At 52.0% G+C, this 25,031-nt stretch overlaps 1 protein-coding gene across 1 annotated transcript in view; it reads right to left on the bottom strand.

Annotated features, from left to right (window-relative positions):
• LOC136555931 (E3 ubiquitin-protein ligase RNF213-like) overlaps positions 1-25,031 on the bottom strand; it is a 43,295-nt gene that overhangs the window by 4,580 nt on the left and 13,684 nt on the right. Inside the window, 37 exon segments of the mRNA XM_066548973.1 lie at positions 46-297; positions 586-680; positions 1,425-1,605; positions 1,925-2,084; positions 2,461-2,555; positions 2,873-2,907; positions 3,471-3,552; positions 4,184-4,426; positions 4,672-4,776; positions 5,027-5,155; positions 5,449-5,639; positions 6,274-6,484; positions 6,912-7,026; positions 7,693-7,795; positions 7,891-8,057; positions 8,394-8,573; positions 8,817-8,917; positions 9,023-9,143; positions 9,850-10,031; positions 10,397-10,609; positions 10,918-11,072; positions 11,488-11,627; positions 11,923-12,099; positions 12,534-12,669; positions 12,978-13,125; positions 13,881-13,957; positions 14,529-14,651; positions 15,189-15,307; positions 15,730-15,825; positions 16,111-16,247; positions 16,898-20,497; positions 21,153-21,305; positions 21,664-21,857; positions 22,310-23,450; positions 23,849-24,010; positions 24,121-24,261; positions 24,802-25,019. Coding sequence (XP_066405070.1) covers positions 46-297; positions 586-680; positions 1,425-1,605; positions 1,925-2,084; positions 2,461-2,555; positions 2,873-2,907; positions 3,471-3,552; positions 4,184-4,426; positions 4,672-4,776; positions 5,027-5,155; positions 5,449-5,639; positions 6,274-6,484; positions 6,912-7,026; positions 7,693-7,795; positions 7,891-8,057; positions 8,394-8,573; positions 8,817-8,917; positions 9,023-9,143; positions 9,850-10,031; positions 10,397-10,609; positions 10,918-11,072; positions 11,488-11,627; positions 11,923-12,099; positions 12,534-12,669; positions 12,978-13,125; positions 13,881-13,957; positions 14,529-14,651; positions 15,189-15,307; positions 15,730-15,825; positions 16,111-16,247; positions 16,898-20,497; positions 21,153-21,305; positions 21,664-21,857; positions 22,310-23,450; positions 23,849-24,010; positions 24,121-24,261; positions 24,802-25,019 — 9,878 coding nt within the window.

Below are 25,031 nucleotides of genomic sequence, written 5' to 3'. Positions count from 1 at the left end.
TTAGTCCTGGGCAATCCCAGGCTCTCACCCCTGTGCCAGCCCCACCTTCTGCAGGAACTTCCAGAGGAGAGGGACAGTGTCCTTGGCATTCTTCTGCTGCACAATGTGGCTCAGGTTCTCCACTGAAACCCTCCTGCGGCAGCTCCACATCTTGGAATGATGGATATGGCTGTTCCGTGGCAGCTGGGACAGGAATGCAGCTGGGTCCCCATACACTATTTTCACTATGAGGTTTGAAGAGATTCTCTTATCCTTTTGTATCAGTTGGTTTAACTTCAGAAGTTTTTTATCCAAATCCTGCAATTAAAAAATAATAAGTTATTGGATATTGTGAAATACCTTCAAAAGAGCTAAGCCATTTCTGCTTTTCCAGCTATACAAATTCATCCCAGAACAACTTCAGTCTCAGGCTCCCATTTCCCCAGGTGGAATAAAGATGGCTAATCCTGAACCTGCAGCTGTGCCATGGATGGGCTGGCTTTAGGAACAGCCAGGTGAAAAGTATAGCACAGATATTACAACACACGAGATTTCCAGTGGATTTTGAACTGCTCAGCTACTGACTCTGTATAGCAGATTTCTCACCTTCAATTCAGGAACAATAATTGTGCTTGCAACAATTTCTTCCCATTTGTTTCTCTTGTCCTTGGTGGACAGAAAGTCATCAAACCACACCAGCCCTGCAACAGGAATATTTCACCTCTTATAGCTGCAGTATTTCAGTGAAAACAAAGCACAGATTCACAGGTGCTATAAGTTAACTGAGTATCTTGGCTCAGCTGGAGAATGACACCCAAGCATCACACAGTGATGCTTGGTTTCCAGGTTTCCAGGAGCTTCACATGAATGATGGAGACATTTACACAACTCCTTCATAACCCCAAAAATATTGAACAGATTGTCCAAGCTCAGACATGTCCCATGACAGAGTGAAACTTGGAATACTGACTGGTGCTGTACCACAGTCCAAATATGGGCTATTTACACATTAATGCCTCTCTGCCACAGTGACTCCAGACCCCACCATGAACCCCACTGTGCCATCCCTCTTCTCCCAAAGAGCTCCTGGGAGTCACTGAGAGGCAGCTCAGATCAGGGATTCACAACAAGCTGCTGTGCTGGGGAGCAGCCCTGCTCAGAAGCTGCAAGCTCTGCCCATCTGTCATGACACTGTTTTGTCAATAATTCATTTTCAGAGTTATCGACTGCACCAAACCTTGCAAACCTCACGTACTTGACTGAAGGAATCAAACAGACAAAAATTTTTCCCTCCCTACAGTAAGAAATAAGCTTCAAACTCTATTTTTCTCTTCAGCTCAGCTGCTGATGTTTAGGAGTGAAGGGGTTTATCATCAAGGTGGCTGCATGGCCACAGCCCTTCAACCACAGCCCCAGGTGTGACAGGGTAGGTGGCTTTTCTTAACACTGGCCTGGCTGCCGCTGGGGGGCCTGCAGGAGACTGCTGAGCACCAGGTGCAGGATGTTGATAGTGTCATCCACACTCTTCCCCAAAATCCTGGTCAGCTGTGCCAAGTCCTCCTGAATGTGCTGCTGCAGGAAGCTCACCACATCATCTACTGTTGGCTTGATCATCCTTCCCAGGGACTAAAGACAACAAAGGCAAGAATTGAGCACAGCCAAAAACATCCAGGGAAGCACAAAGCACACAGAGCTTTGTCCTGCCAGGCACCCAGACCTGTGGGATTCCTGACACCTGTGCCCATCAAGGCAGGGCTGGGTGGATGTGCCTGCATGGAAGTGCAGGAATTAACCAAAATCCCTCCTGGGCAAGGAGGGAGGGAATTTGGGTCTTGCATCCTGACAGACTGCCCTGGTCACTTGGCACTATGATGAAAAGGACCAGCAGCATACAAAGGCTCCTCTATATTTTGTGTGACCACTTGGAAGCATTTCTGGAAGATACCTGAGTGTCTCTGGAGGCTCCCAGCAGCATGGACAGGTGGGTGAGCAAACGGAGCAGCACAAAGACCAGGGGGGACATGCCCCTGTCAGACATTCCCAGTGTCTCTCTGTGCTCAACATCTCCAAGGATGTGGCCAGTTTGAGTTCTGTCTGGACGAATGCTGTAGGAAAGTGCATAAATGTTGTTTTTTTTTTTTTTTTTACCTAAACAAAAACCACACAAGACATCCCTGATACCCAGCAATGCCTTTTTGACCCATAATGTCTTTGAATGCCATAAAAGCTGCCAATTCAAAGTGCCTTCACTGGAGTGAAGGCTTCCAATTCAAAGTGTCTTCACTGGAGTGAAGGCTTCCAGGCTTTGTGCACAGAAAAGGAAATTTCTTTGGTTTTGCTCCCTGATTACTCTTGCTTGGACATCTCTCCCTTACACCTTCCAGAGAGCAGCATGAAGTGGTTGGTACTTCTGGCCTTTGAGGGCACCACAGGCAAGTCCTACATCATTTAGCCCCGCAAAGGCATTGCAGCAAAGCCCACCTGGAACGATGGAAGCCCTCCACGGGTATGTGGTTTCTGCCTCCAATGAGGACGTGGCATTCGGGACAGTGGCTCCTTTCCATGGGGCGCCCACACTGAGAAAAGCAACAGGGCAACACTGAATTCCAGAGAAACAGCTTCTCCAGCAGAGAAAGGGAATGAAACAAAAATCCAACCTCTAAGTGGTTAATTCAAACCCTGCTACAAACTGAGCCTCTGCCTGATGTTTCCCAATCTATGGTATAAATGCTAGGGATATGCTAAATTTTACATTACAATGACAAAATGATCAATAATACTGAGTTTAGAAGTGGAACTCTGTGCATCAGAACATTAAAACCAGCGAACAAATAAAACAGTTTGTTGTTGAAAACTTTGTCTGCTTAAATACCCACCAGTCCCAAATTCTTACCTCTCCCACAGCGCAGGGGTGGCCATTGGGACATTCTGTGAAGAGAGAAACAAACAGGACAGTATTCTAAGACAGATTTATACAGCCCTTGTTATTCCCTTTCCTAGGAACCGTCATCCTGGAGCAAGAAATATGTTTCAAGATCTAATCAAAAGCCCTGACTATCCCAAATCCCAAAGGACTGACAGGCCCATGCAGGAAGCCAAGGAATTTTTCAGTGTTGCTTCTCCTTGAGCAACAAGGAATCAAAGCTGGACAGATTCTACTGCTGAGGGCAGGAATGCTCTTACCCCCCATTCCCTGCTGCAGGAAGGTCCATCTGTGGGAAGCAGAGAAAAAGCTGGCTAGTAAGATGGCAGAGTTCTCCTCTCACACCCTGTTTGTGTTGCCTTTGTGCCCCTTCATGCTCTGTGGACAGCTGCAGGCTGAAGACTAAACAGCACTAGATGTCCTTTGGTGCATCACCCACACAAACTGTCTACAAATCTGGATTTGCCATGGATAACTCATACTGAGGAGTGGGTTTGTCCTCACATTTGGAACAGTTTCACTCTCCAAATTCAGGGAATTCCTTCCCCAGCCAGCCAGCAGCACTCACCATACCAGTGTAGAGAACGCGTTGCCTCCCAGGTCCTTGCCTGAGCCATGATGTCCTCGGGCATCGTGGGCAGAAAGGAGCGCTGAGGAGGGAAAGGGGAAAGCAGTCACAAATGGATCTGGGAATCAGCTCTGTCCTGTAGCAGTCACTCACTGGTTCTCTGTTCACACTGGGTTACAAGAAACATCTGAGAGCAGAGGTCAAGCAGGTGACACAGATGCAGATTTTCAAATTCACCTTTGAAAATCCAATCTTAGAACTGTCAGTATTGTTAAGACTTGCATGTGCACTCTCCAGACATCCTGCAATGCATTGCTGATGCACCCTGGTGCATACCAGCATGTTCCCTTACACCTTGGGTAGCCAGGAATAGCAGAGCAGCAGCTCTCTCCCCCTGACTGAGGAGCCAGAGCTCTCTGAGTAGGCAGGTCTGCACAGTGGGAGCTGCCAGCTGCTCTCAGCCTTGCTCACCCAAATATCAGCACAGGTATTTGCTTCATCCTGCTCAGGATGGAGAGGTGCCTTGAAAAGATACCAGGCCAGGGCTTGGTGTTGTGCTACTTAACCCCAACAGCACTGAAATAATTCCCTCCAGTGTTTCTCAGCTCAACCAGTGAGTTGGATCATTGCTGTTGAGAAAGAGGATCCAGCAGACACAGGCAAGAACCAAGGACGAGCTGAAGTGCTCACCAAGGTGAGCTCTGTGCCCTCACCTGCATGATGTGTGGCTTGAAGGCCAGGTTCCTGAGGGGCTGCAGGACACGGCTGTGCCCGCAGAGCAGCACAGCAGCCATGTGCACAGCCATCTCCACCACGGCTCCCTGCTGGCTGCGGCCCCGTGGCTCCACAGCCAACCCAGGCAGGGTGTTCTTCACCAGGGCAACTGCAAGGAGCTTCAGCTCAGAGGAATTCAGCACTCGGGAGTGGTGGATGAATTTAGTCATCATCTCTGTTTGCTGAAAGCACAGATTGGAAAGAGCTAAAGCCATCAGGATACTGCCCCCACCCAAACAAAGAGCACTGGCAGCTGCTTCCCACACTGGGTTACCCTGCTCCCAAAAATCTCCACAGCCTGCTCAGCTCTGGGCCATCACCCTGGCTAGGGCACTGGAACCAAGGCTCCTCCATCACTGATTCAGATCCCCTTCCTCCTTACCCACAAAGCAGGTTTACCACAAGCTGCCAAAGGGGGGTGTCCTACCTGCCGCTTGGAATGAAGGCCTGGATTCCCGTACAGAGCAGTGACCTCTCGGAAGATGGCCAGGAGCAGGAGGGCAGATTCCAGAGCTGGGGAGCTGTTGGAGGCCTGGGAAGAACCAAGCATGTGGCTGGGAACAGGCCAGAGCTGCCCCAGATACAGTGATGGGATGTGCAGGTGGGAAAGTAAACAAAACGTGCTTGAGCACAAGCTCCAGTGACCTCCCAGCAGAGGCCCCCAGGTGCTGGGAACAGACACTGCCCAGAGAGACACAGCAGAGCTGGGGCCATGCAAACCCAGCAGGTGACTGGAGGGAGGACTGGGCCCAGCAGGGGTCTGAGGGAGCACTGGGCTGTACCTGCTGGGCCTCAAGCAGCCTCTCGGCCGTGTCCTCCATCATGGCTTGTCCCACGGCATCGCGCAGGGCCCGGTACCGCTCCCCATACACCAGGTACCGGTCAATGTGGTTGGACTGGCTGCGCTGGACCTGCCAAGGGAACAACCATGCACAGCACTGGGGACAACCACCCAGCTGGAGGTGGCAGAATCTCCTCTTCCTCCCGAGCACTGGGGCATTTCAGGCTCCCCAGAGCAGCAGCAGCAGGCATAGTGCTGCCAGGGGAGACTCCATTCACCCGAGAGCCAGGACAAGCCATCTCCCAACCACTGCCACTCTGGCCTGACCCCAAGAGACACACAACAGTAGGAACACCCCAAAGAAGCACAAAGTGAAGGCAAAGAGGAAACCAGAACCATCACCAGGAGACGCCTCTTGTCTACCTGCTGCAGAATTTCTGCTGGGAACACCCAGCTGAACCGTGGCTCTGTGACCAACTTCTGAGCAAATTCCATCCCGTGCTGGCTGGAAATCCTCCTGACCAGGTACACACGATGCCAGTCGTTCTTGGCGAGGCTGCAGAACTTCTCCACCTTCTTCAGGTAACGCTGCTTCTCCTTCATCTGCTTTGGCTCTGGAGGGCAAAAAAGAGGTTAAAACAAAGAGGCAAAAGTACATCCCATCCTGTAAAACTTTTCTGTCTGCCCCAGCTGTAGCACCAAGTCCCTTTATTAGTACTGTGTTATTACACAGAAGAACTTCAGAGCTCTCCCTTCCTCGGGTGTTGGCTGGAGCATATCCTCAGCCATATTTCAGACAATGATTCCTTTCTTTGACATGGAAGGTATAAACTCATCAATAGAAACTCTCAATCCCTTCTAGCTGCACGGAGCTCTCATTCATACAAAACAAGAACCCTTACAGCAGTCCTGAGTCTCAAGCAGCATTGATGCTTTAAAGTTCAATTTAGTGGGCTCTAAGTAAATCTCCTTGTTAGCATCAAGAGGATAAAATAAATCCCCTTCCACAGGTGTTTACTGCCACGTAACTACACTGGCGTCACCAGCACAGCCTTTCTACCAGTTACAGAGCACTTCTAAGACACGGTACAGGGGACAGACACTGACTGACACCGCCAAGGGAAAAGGGAGTTGCTGCTCTCCTCCCTGGCCATGCACCAAAACAGGTCCTAGCAGAGCACAGGGCACTGCCTGTGTCCAGCCCACCTGCCCTGCACGCAGCATTTCCAGCAGAGCAATCAGACTTACTCGTGTGCTGCTGCAGGTCGAAGATGAGGTCTGCAGCCCTGCTCAGGCACAGGCGCACCTCGGCCACAGCCTGCAGGTATTCCACAGAGGCTTGCTGGGGAGCCTCGCTGCTGCTGGCTGGCAAGTAGTTCTCTGGAAAGGCTCTGTCCTCAGGCAGACTGTTTCCATTCCCACATCCCAGGCTGTCCTCTAACTTCTCACACATGGAATCCTAGAGAGAGGCCAGAACACTGGTGAGTGGCAGAGCTACCTCACTCAGCCACCCGTGTGTCCCCAGGGCACCCAGCCTGCCATGAGCACAGTAAATCATCCCCAAGCCTCCAAACCATCCCTGACCCTCCAAGCCCAGCCTGCCACGAGCACAGCAAACCATCCCTGACCCTCCAAACCATCCCTGCAGCCTTCCAAACTACTGCCATTGCCCCCTCATCCTAAATCTCTGCTATGTCACCAAACACCATTTTTAGGATGTGCCCCAGCTGTCCTACACTCCCAAAGCTTGGAGCTGAGGTAAAGCCAGGAGCAGGCTGTGAATAACACACATTCCATGTTCCAGGATGCCAAACTCAACCTGTCTTGTCTCTTAGCAAGAACATGAATGGTGATTTTAACTACAAAGTCACTTGCCCAGCTCTTACCTCCAAGCAGTTGACAAAAAGCAAGTAGAGCTCCTTTTTATCTTTTTCCTCTAGGAGCTCGTTGTGCTCCACCTGGGATAGGTAACGCTGCACATCATCTTTCACTTCATTGAAGCTACAGGAGAGAGAGAGAGAGACCCCCTGACACAGTTGCCATGCTGACAGGACTGCCCCTGCTCTAAATCACAGCAGAGCTCCCAGAGCTGGCTGTGTGACAGGTGGGGTCACTCTGGATCCAGCTGCAAGATGGAGAAGCCTTTGGGATTTTTTGTGATTTTTTGCAGGTGACATTTGGGAATGAGCCAGGCTTTGATCACCACCAGTGCTCAATGAGCACTTCCAGGGAAAAAGGCATATGGTTCAGGAGGTGATCATACCTGAGAAGGGGCTTTTGTGCCCTGCCTGCAAAGGGAGGCTGGGAGGGCTGTGAGAATGGGGAGGTCTGTGGAGCAGACATTAGATCAGTTTAAATCCTGATTAAATCTCCGTGAATGAGGAGTTTTGCCTTGCTGACCTCAATCAGAGCAACTACTTAGCCACCTTGCAGAACCCAGGCATCCACCCTTAGCACAGGGTTAGTCAGGGACAGCCAGGTAAACCTTGCACAGGCTGCTCACACTGCACCACAAGCCCCGTGCAAGCCAGCCAAGCTGCAAGACTAATACAAAGGGATTCAGAGTCAATGAAACTCAGAGAGGTGAGGAGAACAATGGGATGGGTTTGATGAGGAACAGAGCTGAACCTGGCCCTGGCCTAACCTCCCTCTGCTGAATGTGCTCACCTGTACTTCAGGAGCAGCTTCAGCATTACAGAGCGGATGATGGGAGTTTCATCCACCTCATCATTAAAAGGGGACAGGAATTTTGTGTAGACAGCAGGGTGATCTGTGGAGACAAGGGAAGGACAGGTTTGGCAGTTGAGAGAAGGTGGTGACAGATCCAGCTCTATAAGACTGGATGTCAGGGTGAAGGGAGCTCACTTGGGTCTTTCAAGACGTTTTTTCTCTCAACAAACAGCAGATCCAGGAGGCTCCAGATCACCTCTGGCTCAGGGGGCTTGTTGTCCTTGAAGCACATGGTGGTGACCACGTCAATGAAGAAATTATTGCACCTCTGCCGGAACAGGGCCTTCTTTGATACGGCAGCTCTGGAAGGGGCAAAAGCAAACACAGAAACTCTTAAACCACAGAAGAATCGAGCACACACAACCAAAAGTCACCCAAGGGAGATACTTTTCAACCTTCCCAATGAGATGATCCTTGAGGTCCCTTCCAACCCAAACCATTCTGTGATTTGCATGTTTTTACAGAGGCCAAGGCAGCTTTCCCCTTTTTTCAAACAACAGAACAGACAGGACCTGTTCAGTTCCAGAGGGATGAAGCAGAGTTCACCCTCTGCTTGTGCTGACCACCTCAGAGTTGAGAATTTCCTCACAAAGCCTCCCCACCCAACAATCCCACCTTGGAGAGGGCAGCTGGAGTACCTGAGCTCCTCAGACACAGTCAACTCCACATCCTCCACAGCAGCCCTGCAGCAGGGACAGTGCATCTGTGCTGGCACCAGCCACTGTCTGATGCACTTGCGGCAGAACACATGGTTGCAGGGCAGGCAGATGGGGTCCTTCGGCTCTCCCAGGCAGATGGGACACAGCTCCAGACCATGCCTGGAATCCAGAAACAGCAATGAGTACAGCTGCTTCTGTGCTGCCTCCCCAAAAGCCTTGAACAAGACATTTAGTTGCAGCTAGACCAAGAGCTGGCACACTGCCCAGCTCAGGGTGCAGAACCAAGCAGGGTCATTGCTCTTCCCTTGGCTTTCACTCCTCCCCATGCAGCACTACCACAAGTGTGCTGGCAACACAGGCAATGTCCCTGCTGGCCCCTGCAGCCTGCCCCAGTGTCAGTACCTGTAGAGCCTGCTGCTGACTTCGTCCTTGCATTCGTGCAGCACTCTCAGCACCGCAACAAAGGTCGGATGAGACTTCATGTTTGAATCGTGCTGGAAACACTGCAGAAGGAAAGGACAAGGTGCTGTGACTCAGCTGCAACACCCGAGATGAGAATTCCCATGGTCAGCTCAAGAGGGAAGAGGTGAAATGGCAGCTTTGCTCACCTCAGCAAGAAGCAAAGTATATTTTCTCACTAAATCCTTGAATTCTGGCATGATGGTGTGGATGCCCAACATGACGTGTTCCACGAAGAGTGCCATGGCAAACACACGGCTCCAGCAGGCCCTGGGGGGGACAGAAGGCTGGCACCACAGCAGGAATGGCAACCAGGGCAGCCAGGGGCTCACTGCTGCTCCTGCTCCACTCCACAGCACTGCCGCACTTCTCACTTGCTTTGCCCTTTGGCTTTCCAGAGGGGTTTTTGCCAAGGACAGAACATTCCAGCACTTCACCCAGGGGGCTCAAGGGCCTGGCCTGGAGGCAGCAAAGCAGCAGGACCAGCAGCACTGGACATACTTTCTCACACCTCTAATTTCAATCTCAAAAAATTTTTAAAATACCAATCACAATTAGATGCACTTTCTTCACTTCAAATAAACTAAACAAGGTCTGTGAGAAACTGGGGTAGTGCTCTGGGCTTTCTTCCAAAACACAAGAGGCAGTGAAATTCTCCATCTCTTGAGTCCTTATGCACAAAGGATGAAGTGGGGAGACACTGCTGGTTAACAGGAAGCTGAGGAGAGTTTTAAATAACCCCTGAACCCAGACAGAATGCACCAGATGATATTGCCAAACTTAAAGAGAGAATCTGCAAGGAGATGAGGGAACAAAAATGTGGTTCTTGCTGCTTGGTATGTATTTGAGCCCAGCAGGAACCTGGAAAGATTTGCAAAGCCTGAGAAAAGCAGCACCAGAACAGCTTCAGCCTGCTCCAATGCCCCGGAGAACCTCCAGGCAAAGAGTAGGGCTGTGAGCAGAGCTTGGTACCCACCTGAGCTTCCTCAGCAGCTGATGGCAGTGGCTGCCCCTACACTGGGCACCCTCCTCTTTGCACAGGAACTCAATGGGCATATGGAGGTTCTTCACTTTCTGCAGCCAGAGCTCAGGGGAGGCTGTCTGCACCAGCTTCTCCAGCTCCTCAGCACACACCATGGCAGCCAGCACATCCAGAACCTGCACACACACAGGGACAGCGGTAACAACAGCTGCATTTCAGAAGTATTTATGGACCTAGGGTTCTCAGTCTGGTTTGCTACACCACATGTTCTACTGAATAAAGTCCTACTTGATTACTTTAAGCTCTGCAATTCTCATGTTTGTGGCTTGGCTCGTTAGCATGTCCAATAACTAATGCAAAAGCAGGGCAAACTATTTTAAAACCTGCTTGTAGCAATAAGAACACAGCAGATCATTCCCAATTCTGAGGAACCCCAGCCTGTGCTTCCCCCTCTGCTGTGGCTGAAATCCGAAGGAGACTGAAGAGCAGTGCTCCCTGCTGAAGACAGAGCTCCCTGCCAGGGCTGAGGGAGTGACTCTACCATCTCAGAGCATGGAGTTCTGCATTCTTTCTGGGTCAAGAGGTAGCCAGTCACACAGGGGTACACAGCCAGGATCCTGGAGAAGTTCTGCAGGCGGCTCTTGAACTGGTTGTGTGCCAGGTGGGCCCAGGGCAGGGAGGGCACCAGCTTCTTTGTCCAGGGGGACTCTGCCATCCACTCCTTAACACAAGACAGGAACGCCACACACAGACACTGCAGGGGTGGGACACAGAAAACCAAAGGTGAGAAAGTACTGTTATAATTCATTTTGTACTGGAAAGCCTGGCAAAAATATCTGAAAGATGAGAATCATTTCCCTACAAAGATAGCCTTAAATATGTCAATTTATACAGGTGCTGCCTTTCTGAGTGACCCCAGTGTCCAGGGGTCTGCTCTGGGGTTCCCTTGCTGTTGGGCAACTGTCTCAGAGGGACATTTTCCCCAAGGCAGGGCTGATTCAGAAGGACACGTTCAGAGGCATCACACTCTTCTCCCCATCCAAAGGGTTTCCAGCCCCTGACCTGCAGCTGCTCCTGGGAAAACACACCGATGGTCAAGACAGTAAAGTCTCTGATGTAGCACTCGAAGAGCAACTGCCTTTCTTCCCCGGTCAGAGCAGAGATGAATTTTCCCAGAGCAGTTTTCTGGAAGTATTCCACAAACTTCTCAGCATGGCCTGGAAAGTGAGGATGCAGAGAAAAGCTGGATGTTAGGAGGAAGCTGGCTTTGACACAGCATCTATCCTAGAGACACTAACACCTCAATAATCACTGATGCATCCAGCACTGATGCATCCAGGGCAGTGAGGAGGGACTCAGGCCGGGCATTGTCAGTCCAGCACCATGTTGTATTTCTGGAATCTCACCTTGTCATTAACTCTTGGCTGCTCCACAGCACTTTGAATGCAAGGGCACAGAACAGGTGAGAAAGATGAATGGTGAGAAGCACAAAGAAAAGCTGCCTGCAGAGAACTCTGCTGGCTCACAGGAGCACAGAGAGACTGAAGGTGACTCCAGTGACTGGAGGGGCACAGCAGTGACAAACCAGAGCTCATAGGGCAGTGGATGGAGATGCTGAAGCCAGACTCTCACCTTCACTGTTTTGGATGTACTGAGTCTCCAACCACATCTCTTCCAGGTACTCCTTTATCCTCCAGCTGAAGGGCATCTCATTCCCAGCATCAGCAGATACCATCATGTCGTTCTGCACCACGATTATCTCTTGCTGAGGGCTGGGGGGTTAAAAGGTACTGGGTTAAGGCACAGGGCTTTTGTCTGGGAAGCACAGTGCAGACAACAGAGGCAGAGGCTGCAGAAAGAAACTGAGCCCTAGGAGGGAGGGGAGAGAGAAGGGGAGGGAACTGCAGAACTCTGAGAAGAACAGGCTGAACTGTGAGCAGTGCCTGGCTGCCCTCATTGAGCAGCCATCAAACAACATCCCCCAGCCTTGGGGGGTTAGAGCCAGTGCTGGGCTACTCCCAGTGCTGCCAACCCAGCCCAGCTCTCCTGCTGCTCCCCTGGGCTCACCTGTTCTTCCCCACACTCAGGAATTTGGTGTCATTGAAGATGAACATCCACAGGTTTGTCACCCAGTTTGCTCCTGCCCTGGCCATCAGCTCCAGATTGCCATTCCTGTCTATGACAGCAATCAAGAGAGCCAGGAAGGGAGTGACCACCTTCTGCACTCGCTTCCACAGGGCATGCCTTTGGGGAGAGAGAGATGGAGAAACCCAGAGGGAATGTGAGCAACGACATCAGCAAAACAGGAGGTGCCTGCCCTGAGTAACTAATTCTGTCACATGTCAGTATTCTGACATGTGATAGAATCCTAATGCTGCCTTTATGGGAAAGAATACTACCAACAAAAAAACCCTGCACTTCTCTCACTCCTGGCTTACCTGTAATCTCACTGTTCCACTCAAGCACTTGTACATCCCTGTCCCAGTATAGCCCCATCAGCTCTAACTCACCCTTCCCCAGGAGAGGCTAAAATTGCCTTCAGAGAGTTTCTAGCACAGACTGGAGACTGACACTGCAAATGTTGAGATTACACAAAGCTGCTGTCTCTGCTGCACAGGTGCTACTTGCAGACCCTTCCTGGGAGGCTGCAGGTGACAAGGCAGTGCTGCTGTCCTCACCTGAAGGTACCTGCCTCCTGCAGAGCACTGAGGTTGCAAGCCTCCCGAAACACCCAGTTTTTTAGGTGAAGGGAATTTTCTTCTTGCCTCTTCAACAGGCTGGAGAGACGAGCCTTGGTTGTCTTCAGGAAAGAGGCTACAAAACAACAGGGAGCTTATGTTTTCTCTTCTATTAGCTTGGACCCAAATATCCCACCAAGAACAGCATTTGACAGTTGTTCCAATAATTGTCCAAGTGGGGAAAAAGCCAGCCAGCATGGTGAGAGAAAAAGCCACCACTTAAACAGCAGAAAAGCCCTACACCCACCAACACACTGCAGCATGGACACACATTCTTGGGAAAGCCCCCTCTCCTGCACCACAGCAAAGACCTCTGCATCCCCAGTGAGCTGACTGACTATTTTGGTGGTCCCCAGATGTCCAGGGACTCCCTGCAGCACACACCTTTCAGCTCATTCTCCCTGGAAAAAAGGCCAAGCAGAATCTCAATTCTCCTCCTGCTCCGGCTCGGGTCCTCGTTCTGGTCCCGCAGCTTGCCCACAGCACTCTGCACACAGGTCCTCAGCAGCACCGTGGTGTCCAGGATCTCACCCTGCCCAGGAAAACAAGGTCATTCCCCTGGAGTGACCCTCCTGTCCCCAGCACACTGCCTTGGAAGGTTCCCAGGGCTCCCTCAAAGGGCCTGCTGCCTGGCATCCCTGTTCCCAGCTTCCCTCAGCTCAGGCTGCAATTCTCAGCTCTTTTGCTGTCAAGAACATGATGCAGCCTCTGTGGCCCTTTCAAACTAGCCTGTGAGACAGCACTTGTGCTGAGTTGAGATCCCTGTAGGGGAAAGATTCAGCAGTTTGAGGAAGGAAATGGAAATAATCAATGTGACCAGGGAAAATCTGCCCTTCCTGGGAAATGCTCCGTGTCCCTGGTGCTGGGCATGTCCAGCTGAGGCTGCCAGGGGCACACGAGGCAGTGTGAATATGGCTGCAGCACAGCCAAGTCCTAAGCCAGCTCCAGCTCCACCTCAGAGCACACAGCTGGAGTGAGGCTCAGGACCACAGCTCCCCCCTCCTGGGCAAGAAAGGCAACAGAAGCTCTTACAGCTGACTTTTAAAAATCAGAATGAAATTACTAAGGAATTACAGAGTCCTTAGAATGGTTTATTTCTTTAGTGATCCTGATTTTGACTGGGTAGTGGGGAGGAGGAACTTGTAGCTGATCAGTAACATTCATGATGCAAATACTGCTGATTGGTTTCGGGTGAAGGGGAACGCAAAAGGTGGGTTGCACCCATGGATGACAGAGCAGAGAGCCACAGTGACAGCTGAGAGGCAAACAAATGTATTCTGAACTGACCTCATGGTGCTCTGCTCCTGGCACTGGTTCTCCAACCTCCTCCTGCTGTGCTTCTCCATTGGCAGGCAGAGCTGCAGCTAAGGTGCAGAATTTTTGTTAGAAAGCAGCAGTGCACCCTCCATCAGTCAGATGAGAGTTTATTTTAGCAACTGCATCCCAGAGCAGCAGAACATCTGTCAGAGACCCATTACCACCTGCATGAGTAGCTGAGATTCACCTCAAACACAGCCACAGCTGCTCAGGCTGTCAGGCTTCATGCAGCAAGAGCTGGAAGAAATCTGACACTGGGCTAATGTCTTAAGCTCTCCCTGACTCCTCTCAGGCAGTGTGGTGAAAGGAAGGAGAGCAAGGGCAAAGAAAGATCCTTGTCAGTCTCTGGCATGCAGCTTTTGCTACCTCCTGTACTAGGAAAGAGCACTCAGGCTGCTGAGCAGTGCAAATGCCACATTTCTGTCAAAAAGAAAACTAACTTGCTTGATGACCTAAAGTTGTAGTAATGAATTAAATAAAAGTTGGTAGCCAGGTGGTGACCCGCACAAAAATCAGGTGCTGAGCAGGGAAAGTCATCAGATACACTGTGCCAGGCATCAGTTCCTGTAGTGCCAAATCTGGGGCCACAGCTCCCCCTTTCCCCAGCACACAGCTCACCTCTGGTTGCACCTGGATCCTGAGAGAACACCTGGCTGATGGTGAGGTTCTGCAGGGCTATCAAGTTAGAGTTCATGTCCTTGGATCTGCGGAGGTCATCGATGTGCACTGACTGCCACAGCCCTACAGGCACAGAACAAGGAATCACTCCCAGCCTGCAGCTTGTTCTTCCAGAAGAGCTCCCCCAGAATTACCTGCCAGCCCCTGGGGTTACCTTCAGGGATCACCAACTCTCACCTCTTGCTGTAGGAGGGGAAAGCACGATGCCCTCAGAACCTGCTGCTGCACACATCCCTGCCTAACAGTTCCAAGGTTGAGGCTTTCAGAAGCCCTCAGACCCAGAGGAACTTTGCTGGACACATCAGCACCTGCTCCAGAGCCTCTGGAGGACAATGCACGCACAGAGTTACCCTTGCGGCTGTGTGCTGCTCTCCAGCTGACTGGAGAGGGGACCTGTCTGTCAGCAGGCAAGGCAAGGTGCTCCCAGCCAGGACTGCCAGGTACTGATCCCCTGGGCAGTCCTGTGGGAGAGGGAAGCAGCTCTGACAACCCACAGGACACACTGAGTCCAGGTTTTCAGCATTTAAAGGAAGAATGAGCAGGAGAAATGATTGCCTGAAGGCATCTGAAGAGTGAGGAGGGGCAGATGGGCACACTCACCTCCTTGGAATCCCATGTAGGATGTTCCTCCTTCCAGCCGGGAAAGCTTCATGATAAAGTAAACAAAGACAGAGACCTCCCCCAGGTCCACCTTGTTGATCTCATTGACAACAGCGTACCTGCAGCAAAGAGGAAATGCTGTTGGCAGAGCAAAGGCACACAGAGGCCCATGGCCACAGGTCTCTGCTCAGAGAGGACACGTGTCCTCTCCCAAAACAGACACGGATGACTCCCACTCCCTTCCTTCCAGCTGCCACCTCCAGCTGTGCCCTGAATTATCCCATGACCCTCAGCCCTTCAGGACTTCTGCAGCCAGTGGCCAGAATTCACACTACAAAGGGGATTATCTGCTCATTTCACCCAGTTTTGCTTATTCTGACTTGGGATATAGATTATTTGAAATACAATCAGTGCATTTAGATTCATTCTGCTACAGAATAAATTCTGCAAATTCCTGAGAGTGAGATCCCCAAGCAGCACCAATAACCAAACACAGAGAGCAGTGGCCAGGTAGAACTGAACCATTCCACACCCCACTCACTTGGCTGAGGTGATGAGCTGGGCATCCTTAGAGCCATCCTCAAAGTCTGTCTGAATAATGAGGACTTTATTTTCTGAAGTGGAATCCAGGAAATTCCTGAAGAGTAAAAACAGATTTAACAAAAGTCACTAAGTATAAAGATCAAACATTAGAGACCACAGAACCAGCCACTCCACATTAGCTTTGGCTGCTGCAGGAGGAGAGAGAAAAACACAAAATCCCATCTCATGTGATGGAGCTGACAAGGTTTGTCCCTTATCAGCAGATATCTGGGCAGCACAGCCTCCCTTTTCCATATGTGCTACTCCGAATGCTCTGCCCATGCACCTTCCACACAGCTGACAGCCCATTCCAAGCAGGAAAACACCGGCCCAGACTCACCGGATGCACTTCAGGAAGGAGTACTCAGTGTCAAACTGCTGCAGGAACAGGATCTGGGGCCTCTGGGCCTTGCCCTGCACCTCCCTCTCCAGGCAGGCAGCATCGGCACTGGTGAGCAGCCATGAGAAGGTGGTGACCTGTGGAAAGAGGGGCAGCAATGCAGCACAGACCCACCTGTGCTCTCAGGGCTGCCAGCCTGCTGCAGAGCTGCACTGCACTGCCCCAGCCTGCTGCAGAGCTGCACTGCGCTGCCCCCCAGCCTGCTGCAGAGCTGCACTGCGCTGCCCCAGCCTGCTGCAGAGCTGCACTGTGCTGCCCCAGCTTGCTGCAGAGCTGCACTGCGCTGCCCCAGCCTGCTGCAGAGCTGCACTGCGCTGCCCCAGCCTGCTGCAGAGCTGCACTGCGCTGCCCCAGCCTGCTGCAGAGCTGCACTGCGCTGCCCCCCAGCCTGCTGCAGAGCTGCACTGCGCTGCCCCAGCCTGCTGCAGAGCTGCACTGCGCTGCCCCAGCCTGCTGCAGAGCTGCACTGCCCCCCAGCCTGCTGCAGAGCTGCACTGCGCTGCCCCCCAGCCTGCTGCAGAGCTGCACTGCCCCCCAGCCTGCTGCAGAGCTGCACTGCGCTGCCCCCCAGCCTGCTGCAGAGCTGCACTGCACCCCTGAATCAACGTTTATGTCCCAGCACCCAGCTCTGCACACCCAGCACTGTGGTGCATGCAGGCAGTGCCATGCTGCAGCCCTGGCACGGAGCTGAGCAGGGTCAGGAGGGCTGGCTGCACCCCAGCCTCACCTCGGTGAAGGCGGTCTGGGGCCCAGCCCCTGCACCCACGTGGGCGCTGAGGAAGTCAGCGAAGGAGGTGTGCTGCTGCTGCCTGAAGTAGATGTGGGCCGGGGAGGGCGCCATGAACACCCCCACAGAGTTGCAGAGGCGGATGATGGCATCGGGGGTGGCACAGTTGAGCAGGGCCAGCTGCGCCTGCTCGATGACACGGGGCAGGAGCTCGGCGGGGTCGCAGGCCGGGCCCAGGCGCTGTGTGCCCTGCAGCACCAGCGAGGCGCAGGTGTCGGCGTGGTAGCCCACAAACACATCTGCAGGGCAGTACTGCTGCTGGCTCATGAAGTGCTCCTCTGTGTTGACCGCTGTGAACTCCTGCACCCACCGCTCCAGCTGCTGCACGGCCTCCCTCTGGCCCTTGTCCAGCATGGTGCTGATGTCCAGGTAGTGCTTCTCCAGCCGGTTGATCAGCGGGATGGGGAAGTGCTTGTACACCACCTCCTTCTCCTCAATGACGATCAGGCGGAACTCGGGGTGCACCCGGCACTTCACCCGGTGCGTGCCCAGCCCCAGATCCACGTACTTCTGCCCAGCCAGGTACACGTAGTACTGGTTGAGGGCATCATAGAGGCTTTCGTAGAGATTCTGCAAGTTGAGGAGCACAACCATCTGGCCAGTTTCCATGCAGACCTTCACTCGGTTGATGTTCCTGCATATCTGGGTGTATTCTTGGTCCTTAGGAAAACTGGAGCCAAAGATGATTTCTGGCTGCTGTCGGGCAGTGAAAAAAGTCTGCTGGAGGATCTGCAGTGCCACATAGTTCTCAGTCAACACAAGCAGGTATCTGCAGTCCCCATCCTCAGCACTGCTGTAAATGTTCTGTCGGATCAGCTCTATCCTACTGATATCATCAGCACGTATCTCCTCTTTTTCTGGCAACTTGGAAGTGAATATTTCCAAGGCATTGACATCATCTTTGCCACCAAAGTTACGAAGAACCACTGTGGCAATGTCCTGAGGTGTGGGGTTCCTACTGCAGCTCTTAGCTAAGGCAAAAAACATCTTTATGAGGCTGTAGTAGTCACGCAGGCCAAAGAACTCCCTGTCTTGGGCCTTGCAAATGTTTTCATATGCATCTGCAAAGTGATCGAAATACTGCTCAACCTTCTGCAGAGCCCCTCGTGCCGAGCAGCAAATGCCCTTTGCGCTCTTGATGAGCTCCTCTCTGCTGGGGTCCCCACGAGACACAAAGATGCCTCGATTCATCTTAGCAGGGTCCAAAGCCCAGTTGGAAATCCCAATGAAGCCAACCTTTTTGTGAGGATCAGGGACATCATCGATGCAGCCATCCTCCAAAAGTGGATGCAAAGTCTTCAAGGGCATTTTGGGAGAGTCTTCTGCCAGCCCAATCTCATCCAAAACCACCACCGATACATACTCCTCCAAGTTTTTCCCTTCCTGGAATCGAGCACAGTGCTTGAAAGTGCCTATGATTCCCTCTGGAGTGGAGAGGGGGCTACACTGAAAAGACACAAGATGGATCTGCTTCAGGTGCTTGAACAGATCAGAATGAGCTGCTTGACCCTGCATAGCATCAGCCACAATGGTTTTTGCCAGGGATTTGGAGCTCCCAGGCTTCCCAACAAGAAAAAGAGGGATTTTCAGCTCAATACAGATGACCATCATGAAGACATTTTCCTTCAAGGCCAAGTTCCTTGCTATGGTACCATGGAGTGGCACCCCACTCAGGAATAAGTCCTGAATCAGGGAGATTTCTTCCAAAATCTTTTTCTGGGTATTGTAAGGCTTTGGGAGGACCTGGCTGATGGCAGTCCTGTACGGCTCTTTCCTTTCCAGGGACGCGTGGTAGCAGACCCCAACCGCCAGCACCAAGGACCAGATGACCTCATTTCTGTCACCATCGCTCTTGGGAGCTTTCCTGTCAGCCAGGTACTTACTCAGCTCCGTCAGCAACATGGAGCTGTGCCTGTAAAACCACTTGAACACCTCCATGCAGCGCTCCACGTCCCGCAAGCTGACAAAGCTGCACTCATTGTCCGTCTGCCTCATGTACTCCTGGGAGGCAAAGAGCACCTCTGTGACCGTCCTCACCTCATGCTTGGCCATGGGCAGCTGCTCTGCCACATGCAGCTGCTCTGCCACGTGCTGCACAATCTGCTGGATGTACATCTTCTCCATGCGGCTGTTGAGCTGCCCAAAGTCCCACACCAGCAGGACCATGCTGGGCGGGAGCGCGTGCACCCGGTACACGAGCTGCCTCAGTGGGATGGATCCCAGCTTCTCCCGGGTGTCGTCAGCCTTCACCCGGTATCCCAGCCCAGCCAGCTCCAGGCGTTGGATCATCCTGTCCGTGTGCTTCCGGTAGGGATTGCAGGCTGCAATGATCCGCAGGCCAGAGCCAGAGGCCAAAGGCTCCCCCTGCACCGTGCGGTCACACAGAATCTCCTTGATGCTGCTCACAGCATCTGTCGTGTTGGCTTCGTCAAAAAAGAGGATGGTGTCCAACCCATGCTGCTCCTTGTTGGATTTAGCCAGTTCTTCTGCTTCTCTGATCGTGGTGTAGATCATCTCTGCAGTGGTACCTCCATGAACCTTCACAAGCTTCAAGTTCTCCACCTCTACAGAATTTCTGCGTAACTGGCACAGGAACTTCACCAACCTGGTTTTCCCACAGCCTGTTTCTCCCATGATGACCACCGGGATGTTGCAGCGGAATCGCATCTCTATGGCCAAGATTTTCAGCACATTGTCTGTGGTGAGCTTGTATGTCTTGTCGGGGTCAAACACCTTGGGGAGCCCCAGCACCATGCAGAGCCTCTCAAGCTTCTCCTTGCGGGACAGCTGATCAAAGGGCACGTTGAAGGGAACCCCCTGCAGTAACAAGCCCTGGTACAGCCGGGCAGTCATGATGTCCTTCTTGATGACATTCCCATTCAGAGGATCAATGGCATCAATGTGATTTCTGGTGTGCTGGAAGTGGAAACCAATGAATGTCATGGATGTACGATCTGCATTGAAAAACAGATAGGGATGAGGCTCTGACTCCCACTTCTTCCTGATGTGGAAAGGAAGCAGATCTTCCTCTGCGACATTCTCCAGGTGGGAGGATTGCCTTCCTGAACTCTGGTCGGAAATGCTCAGGGAGGGCGTAGCAAAATCCCGCGCCATTAAAATCATGAAGCCAACCACAAAGTTCTTGAAACCATTCAAAGTGTCCCCGACAAAGCCAGGGTCACAAAAGACAGAAGCCTCGCAGTCTCTCAGCTGAACGTTGAGGAACCAGGTGAAGTTGCGGAGCTCTGCCCAGGAGGGATCCATGACACCGCAGTGCTGGAAGAGGAGCTGCAGACATTCCGCAGGGCTGCCTTCCACTGAGAGTGCCTTGTACTGGAACCTGTCCAGGCTACGGCCTTGGTCAAACCTCTTCAGGTACTGAAAGGGTCTCTGGAAAGCCTCACTGCAAAATTCCTCCATGTCCATTCCCACATCCCCAGAATGCTTCTCAAGTGTCTCCATGTCTTGCACTTCTTTGGGAGACTTGCACATTATTTTAGGGAACACATCCAAGAAGTGATACTTCTGGCGCACTGACATCTGGACAAGAGAAAAAGAAAAGGTTATCACAGAACTGTAGCCTCAATCTTCATCAGCCTAGTTAATCTATTCGTAACGATCTCCTTGCCTAAAACCACAGACCTGGGGAACAGAAGCCAGCCTTTTCCCCATGCATCCCTTCTTCCACTTAAAGTGCACCAAGGAATCCTATTTCTGCCTACATTTTCCTTCCAGGAACATGAGCCTGGCATCATATCCACCCCCTTCTCACTGCTACTTCAAAGAAAACAAACCCCAAGAAACTGCTGGTATTTATTCCTGTCACTTCTACATTCTGCTCTTACAGCTGCATATAAATATTCCCCTACTTTCAAACATGCAAATTAACATGAGGGAAGATTAGATTTTGCATTTTTATGAATCCTATAAATGTTACAGTGGGGCTTGGACTAACAGGCCTTCAGAAATCACCAACCCAAGGAAACCAGACAGGCCTAATTTGCTGTCCGCTCTAAATGTCACTTTGTACAACACCAGGGACACTAGTTTGTTATGGAATACAGCACACTCCCAATGAAACAGGAACTCCTGTGCTGTGTTTACAGTTACAGTCTCTACAACTCACCACAGCTATGTACAAACATGTGCAAAGTGACTGAGAAATTCCCAGAAAAGGAGCATTTCTGATACGTACAGGTCTGGCTGCTGTCTCTGGCTCTGGGGACACCTCCAGGATTTCAATGATGTACAGATGACACTTCTGCCGTAGCCACATATTGCCGTTATTATCTCTCAGGTACTGCAAAACCAACAGCTTGAAGAGAAACTCTGGAATTCCACGCTGCACCTATCACAAGGAGAGATACCAAGGCATTTCCTCTTTATTTACCCACCACAACTTCACAGAATCACAGAACAGTTGAGGGTGGGAAGGCTCTCTGCTTAAAGCAGGCCCAGCTAGAACAGGCTGCTCAGGGCCACATTCAGTCACGCTTTTAATGTCTCCAAGGTGGAGACTCCACAGCTTCTCTGGGCAACTGTTCCAGAGTTCAATCACCTTGATGGTATTTGCATTACTTAGACAATAATGAGAGAAGACTTGCTAGGGAAATGGCTAGCTGAGAAATAAGAGCTCTACAGAAAGCTCCTGCAAGGGTCCACACAGGACTTGTGGGACAAGGCAGCTGTGGGAGGGATGTACTTACTGAGGAGGTGATATCAAAATGGAATATCATGGGCTTTGTCTGGCATTCTCTCTCCAGAAAAGGCAGGAGAGATTTTAGCACTTTATCTTCATCCACTTCTGGTTCCATCAGTCTGATGGTTTTCAGAAGTTCTGTGCAGTCAGGCCGATATTTTTGCAGTCTCTCATGCAGCCTCTTCACATACAGAGATTTCCCTGTTATTAAAAACACCACAAGAATCAAAGCCATCAATATCAGATAGATCACGTTAAGAGACAATAGAAAGAAATAAAATGTTTAAGTACCCCATGCCCTAAAATCTCTAAAGCTTCCTAAAAGGCATTCTAGAACAAAGTCTAAGTCTGGTTTGAGCAGCTGGAGCCTGGAATTCAACACATTGCTCTTGTTATCCATAAGGTTAGTTTTCCTTCCACTGCCTGAAAGAAGCTTTACTCTTTATTAGGACTTGAATTTATTCTATTTTGTGCTTGTTTCTAAAGTCAAACCAGGGGACAAGGTGACTTTGAGCTTTCACCTCCCTGCACTGACCAGTCTGAATTGCTCTTTTTGACCAAGATACTTAAATCTTGGACACAAAACCTGGCAAGGTGAGCCCCACCCTGGTTTTGAGCTCTCAGCAGAGCCCACTCTGCACATGCCATCTTACCCATGCCAGCTCTTTTGGAGGACACAATCCCAACACACATGTGCTTCTTGAACACGGCTGCAGCCGAGCAGGAGGGCTGGGCCACTCGGAAGTGGCGCTGCAGGTACTGCTGGATATCTTCCTGTGACCTCTGGGGAATCATGTGCACCTTGTAGTGGCTGAAGGCAGAGGGCAGGTAGCTGTTCTCCCGCTCGCAGTTGCACAGGATGACGAGCCTGTAGGAGCTGTTGTAGCACTGCAGGTGCTGGAACAGCTCCTCTGCCCTGCAGCTGACGTCGTAGCTCAGCTCATCTGCGTAGAGCATGGTGTAAATCTTGTCCCCACCCTGGCAGGGAATGAGGCACCTGCGCAGGAACAGCCCCACCTGCTCTGCGCTGGTCTGGGGCGTGCACAGCAGCACCTCGTCGAAGGTGGGAAGGGGCTGCTCGGGGCTGTTCATGTAAATGGCCAGGGCTGAGCTGAGCATCTCGGAGCGAGGGCAGGTGATGAGGTTGGGCTGGCCCACACAGAGCAGGTCCCGAGGGAAGTCTCTGGTGACACATTCCCTGCCACTGCTGGCCAGGTTCCTCAGCCACACGCCCAGTGTGTCGATGTCCAGGCAGTTGGGGAGGAAGGAGCCCATGTTGCTCATGTAGCACTCCCAGATGTGCTTCAGCTGGGTGTTCAGGTCCCTCTCCCCATCCATCAGCACCTGGAAGTCAGAAGCAGCCTTCCCTGAACTGGGAGGGCCCTGGTTCCTGAGGGTTGTGAGGACATCCTGCTCAGTGCAGTGTGGGTTGAGGAAGGAGAGCATCATGAGGGCAGCCTGGCTGGGGCTGCCCCGGCCCAGCTCCGAGCACAGGAACACCAGCTGCTCCGCACTGTAGTAGTTCAGGTAGAAATGCTCACATCGCTTGGCATTCATGAAGTTTTTCCAGCTCTCCAGGAAACTCTCCATGGTCTTGCAGAGGGCTGGGAGCACAGCTGCCATATCCCCTTGCCCTTTCAGAGCTGGGATGGGATCCAGGGAGAAGTTTATAAGAACACAGGATTCTCTGTGGGGGGAACAATACACCCGGGCAAGCCAGGAGCGGAAAAGCATGTTCCCAGCTGAGTAAAGGTCTATAAAGGCCTGGGCAAGTCTCTGGACATTGGAAAAGACCTGTGCAAAGACAGAGGAGAATGAAACATGCAAATCAGCTTGTTTCTGCCATGAAAACCCTGGAAAGACGTTCAATGAATGTCCCAAAATGTGGCAGGCCTTGTACAGCAACCAGCGACTCTCTGTGACTTTTTAACAACAGCATCGCCAGGAAACCAGTAAGGAACTCCCAGCTTGCTACAAAATTACAGTGATGCTGCCAGCCAGGACAATGCCCAGTGCAGCCAGAGGATAAGGCCACCAGTTCACTCTTCTGTCTGCAGCTTAGTTCCACCTTAGCAAGGAACCACAGGCAGGAACACCCCCAGCAACTCCACTGTTAACCACAGCCTTAAAAATCTTAGGGGAAAAACCAGCCCTGGCCCAACACCAGTTACCCCCTGGGTTTGGAATCTGACCTCAGAGAACCTCTCCACCTCCAGGCCTTGCTCTCCCTTGGCAGACATTAGCATCAGTTTGTTCTGCAGCTCGCAGAGCTCTGCCAGCGAGTATTTCTGGGAGGTCTCAGTGTCCTTCGAGGCCGCCGGGAGGGTGAAGTGCAGGACACTGTCCAAGGAGACCTGCCAAGAGCAGGAGCTGTCAGCGTTGCTGGGGCTGCGGCTCTGCCCGAGGCCAGGGCAGCAGCCCCCAGGCAGGAGGGGCAGCAGGAGCTGAGCGATCTCAGCCTCACCTTCTGGCCATCAGCCGGTGCCCTCAGCTCATAGACCCCTCTGCTGTTGATGGCAGCTGCCAGGGACAGCGAGGACAGCTCCACAGAGCCGTGGGTCTCCTTCACGGTCTTCAGCCATTCCAGGTGCTGAGCCGAGACGCGCTGTGGGGAGAGGAGACACAGCACTGCCCCGACTGCTCTGAAATCTGATCCCTGCTTACACCTGCCCAGGACAAACAGCTTGGGCTGGCACAAGAGTTTTGTGATGGGGAAGGAAGAAAGGAATGAGTACTGGCTTCAGCCTGCTCTTTCTGCACTGTCCTTCCTTACCCACTCCATGGGAGACTGAACAGAGCCCACAGTGCTCCAACACCTCTTGCTACTGAGGCAGGCCCTGCTGCAAAAGGATAAGAGCTCCCCAGCACCTGCCTTCCCTCTTTCACACCATCAAACTTGCATGAGCTAAGCCACACATCACAGTGGAAAGCCTCACAGCACTCTGGAGAAATCTGTGCTACACCAGCTACAGCTGCTGCAGTGAATTTTTGTGCCACGAGAACATCAGCTGTTTTTCCTCCAATAACAAGAGCCGCAGTGATGTCCCCACACAGGTGCCATTTGCCCAGTGCAGCCCAACTTCCAGCCACTCCTGGAAGGCAGAAAGGCAGGAGGATGCAGAGGCCCTGCCCCAGCAGAACTCACCAGTTTGTCAGGGAGGTTCTTATCACTGTCCAGGGCTCGCCACAGCTTCTCCAAGCAGCTCATGAAGTCCTCGAAGCCCGAGTCCTGGTGGAGCTCGTAGAGCAGGGAGGAGTAGCCGTGCACAGTGCCATGGAAACAGGCCACACGGTCTACATCCATGTCGTTCTCCCCCGCTGAGATAGAGGCCAGGTCAACAAACACCTTCACCTCATTCATGTCTGAAAGGAGGC

The sequence above is a fragment of the Molothrus aeneus genome, chromosome 4 (genome assembly GCF_037042795.1).
Source record: "Molothrus aeneus isolate 106 chromosome 4, BPBGC_Maene_1.0, whole genome shotgun sequence".
NCBI lineage: Eukaryota > Metazoa > Chordata > Aves > Passeriformes > Icteridae > Molothrus > Molothrus aeneus.
This window is presented reverse-complemented; position numbering and strand designations above follow the sequence as displayed.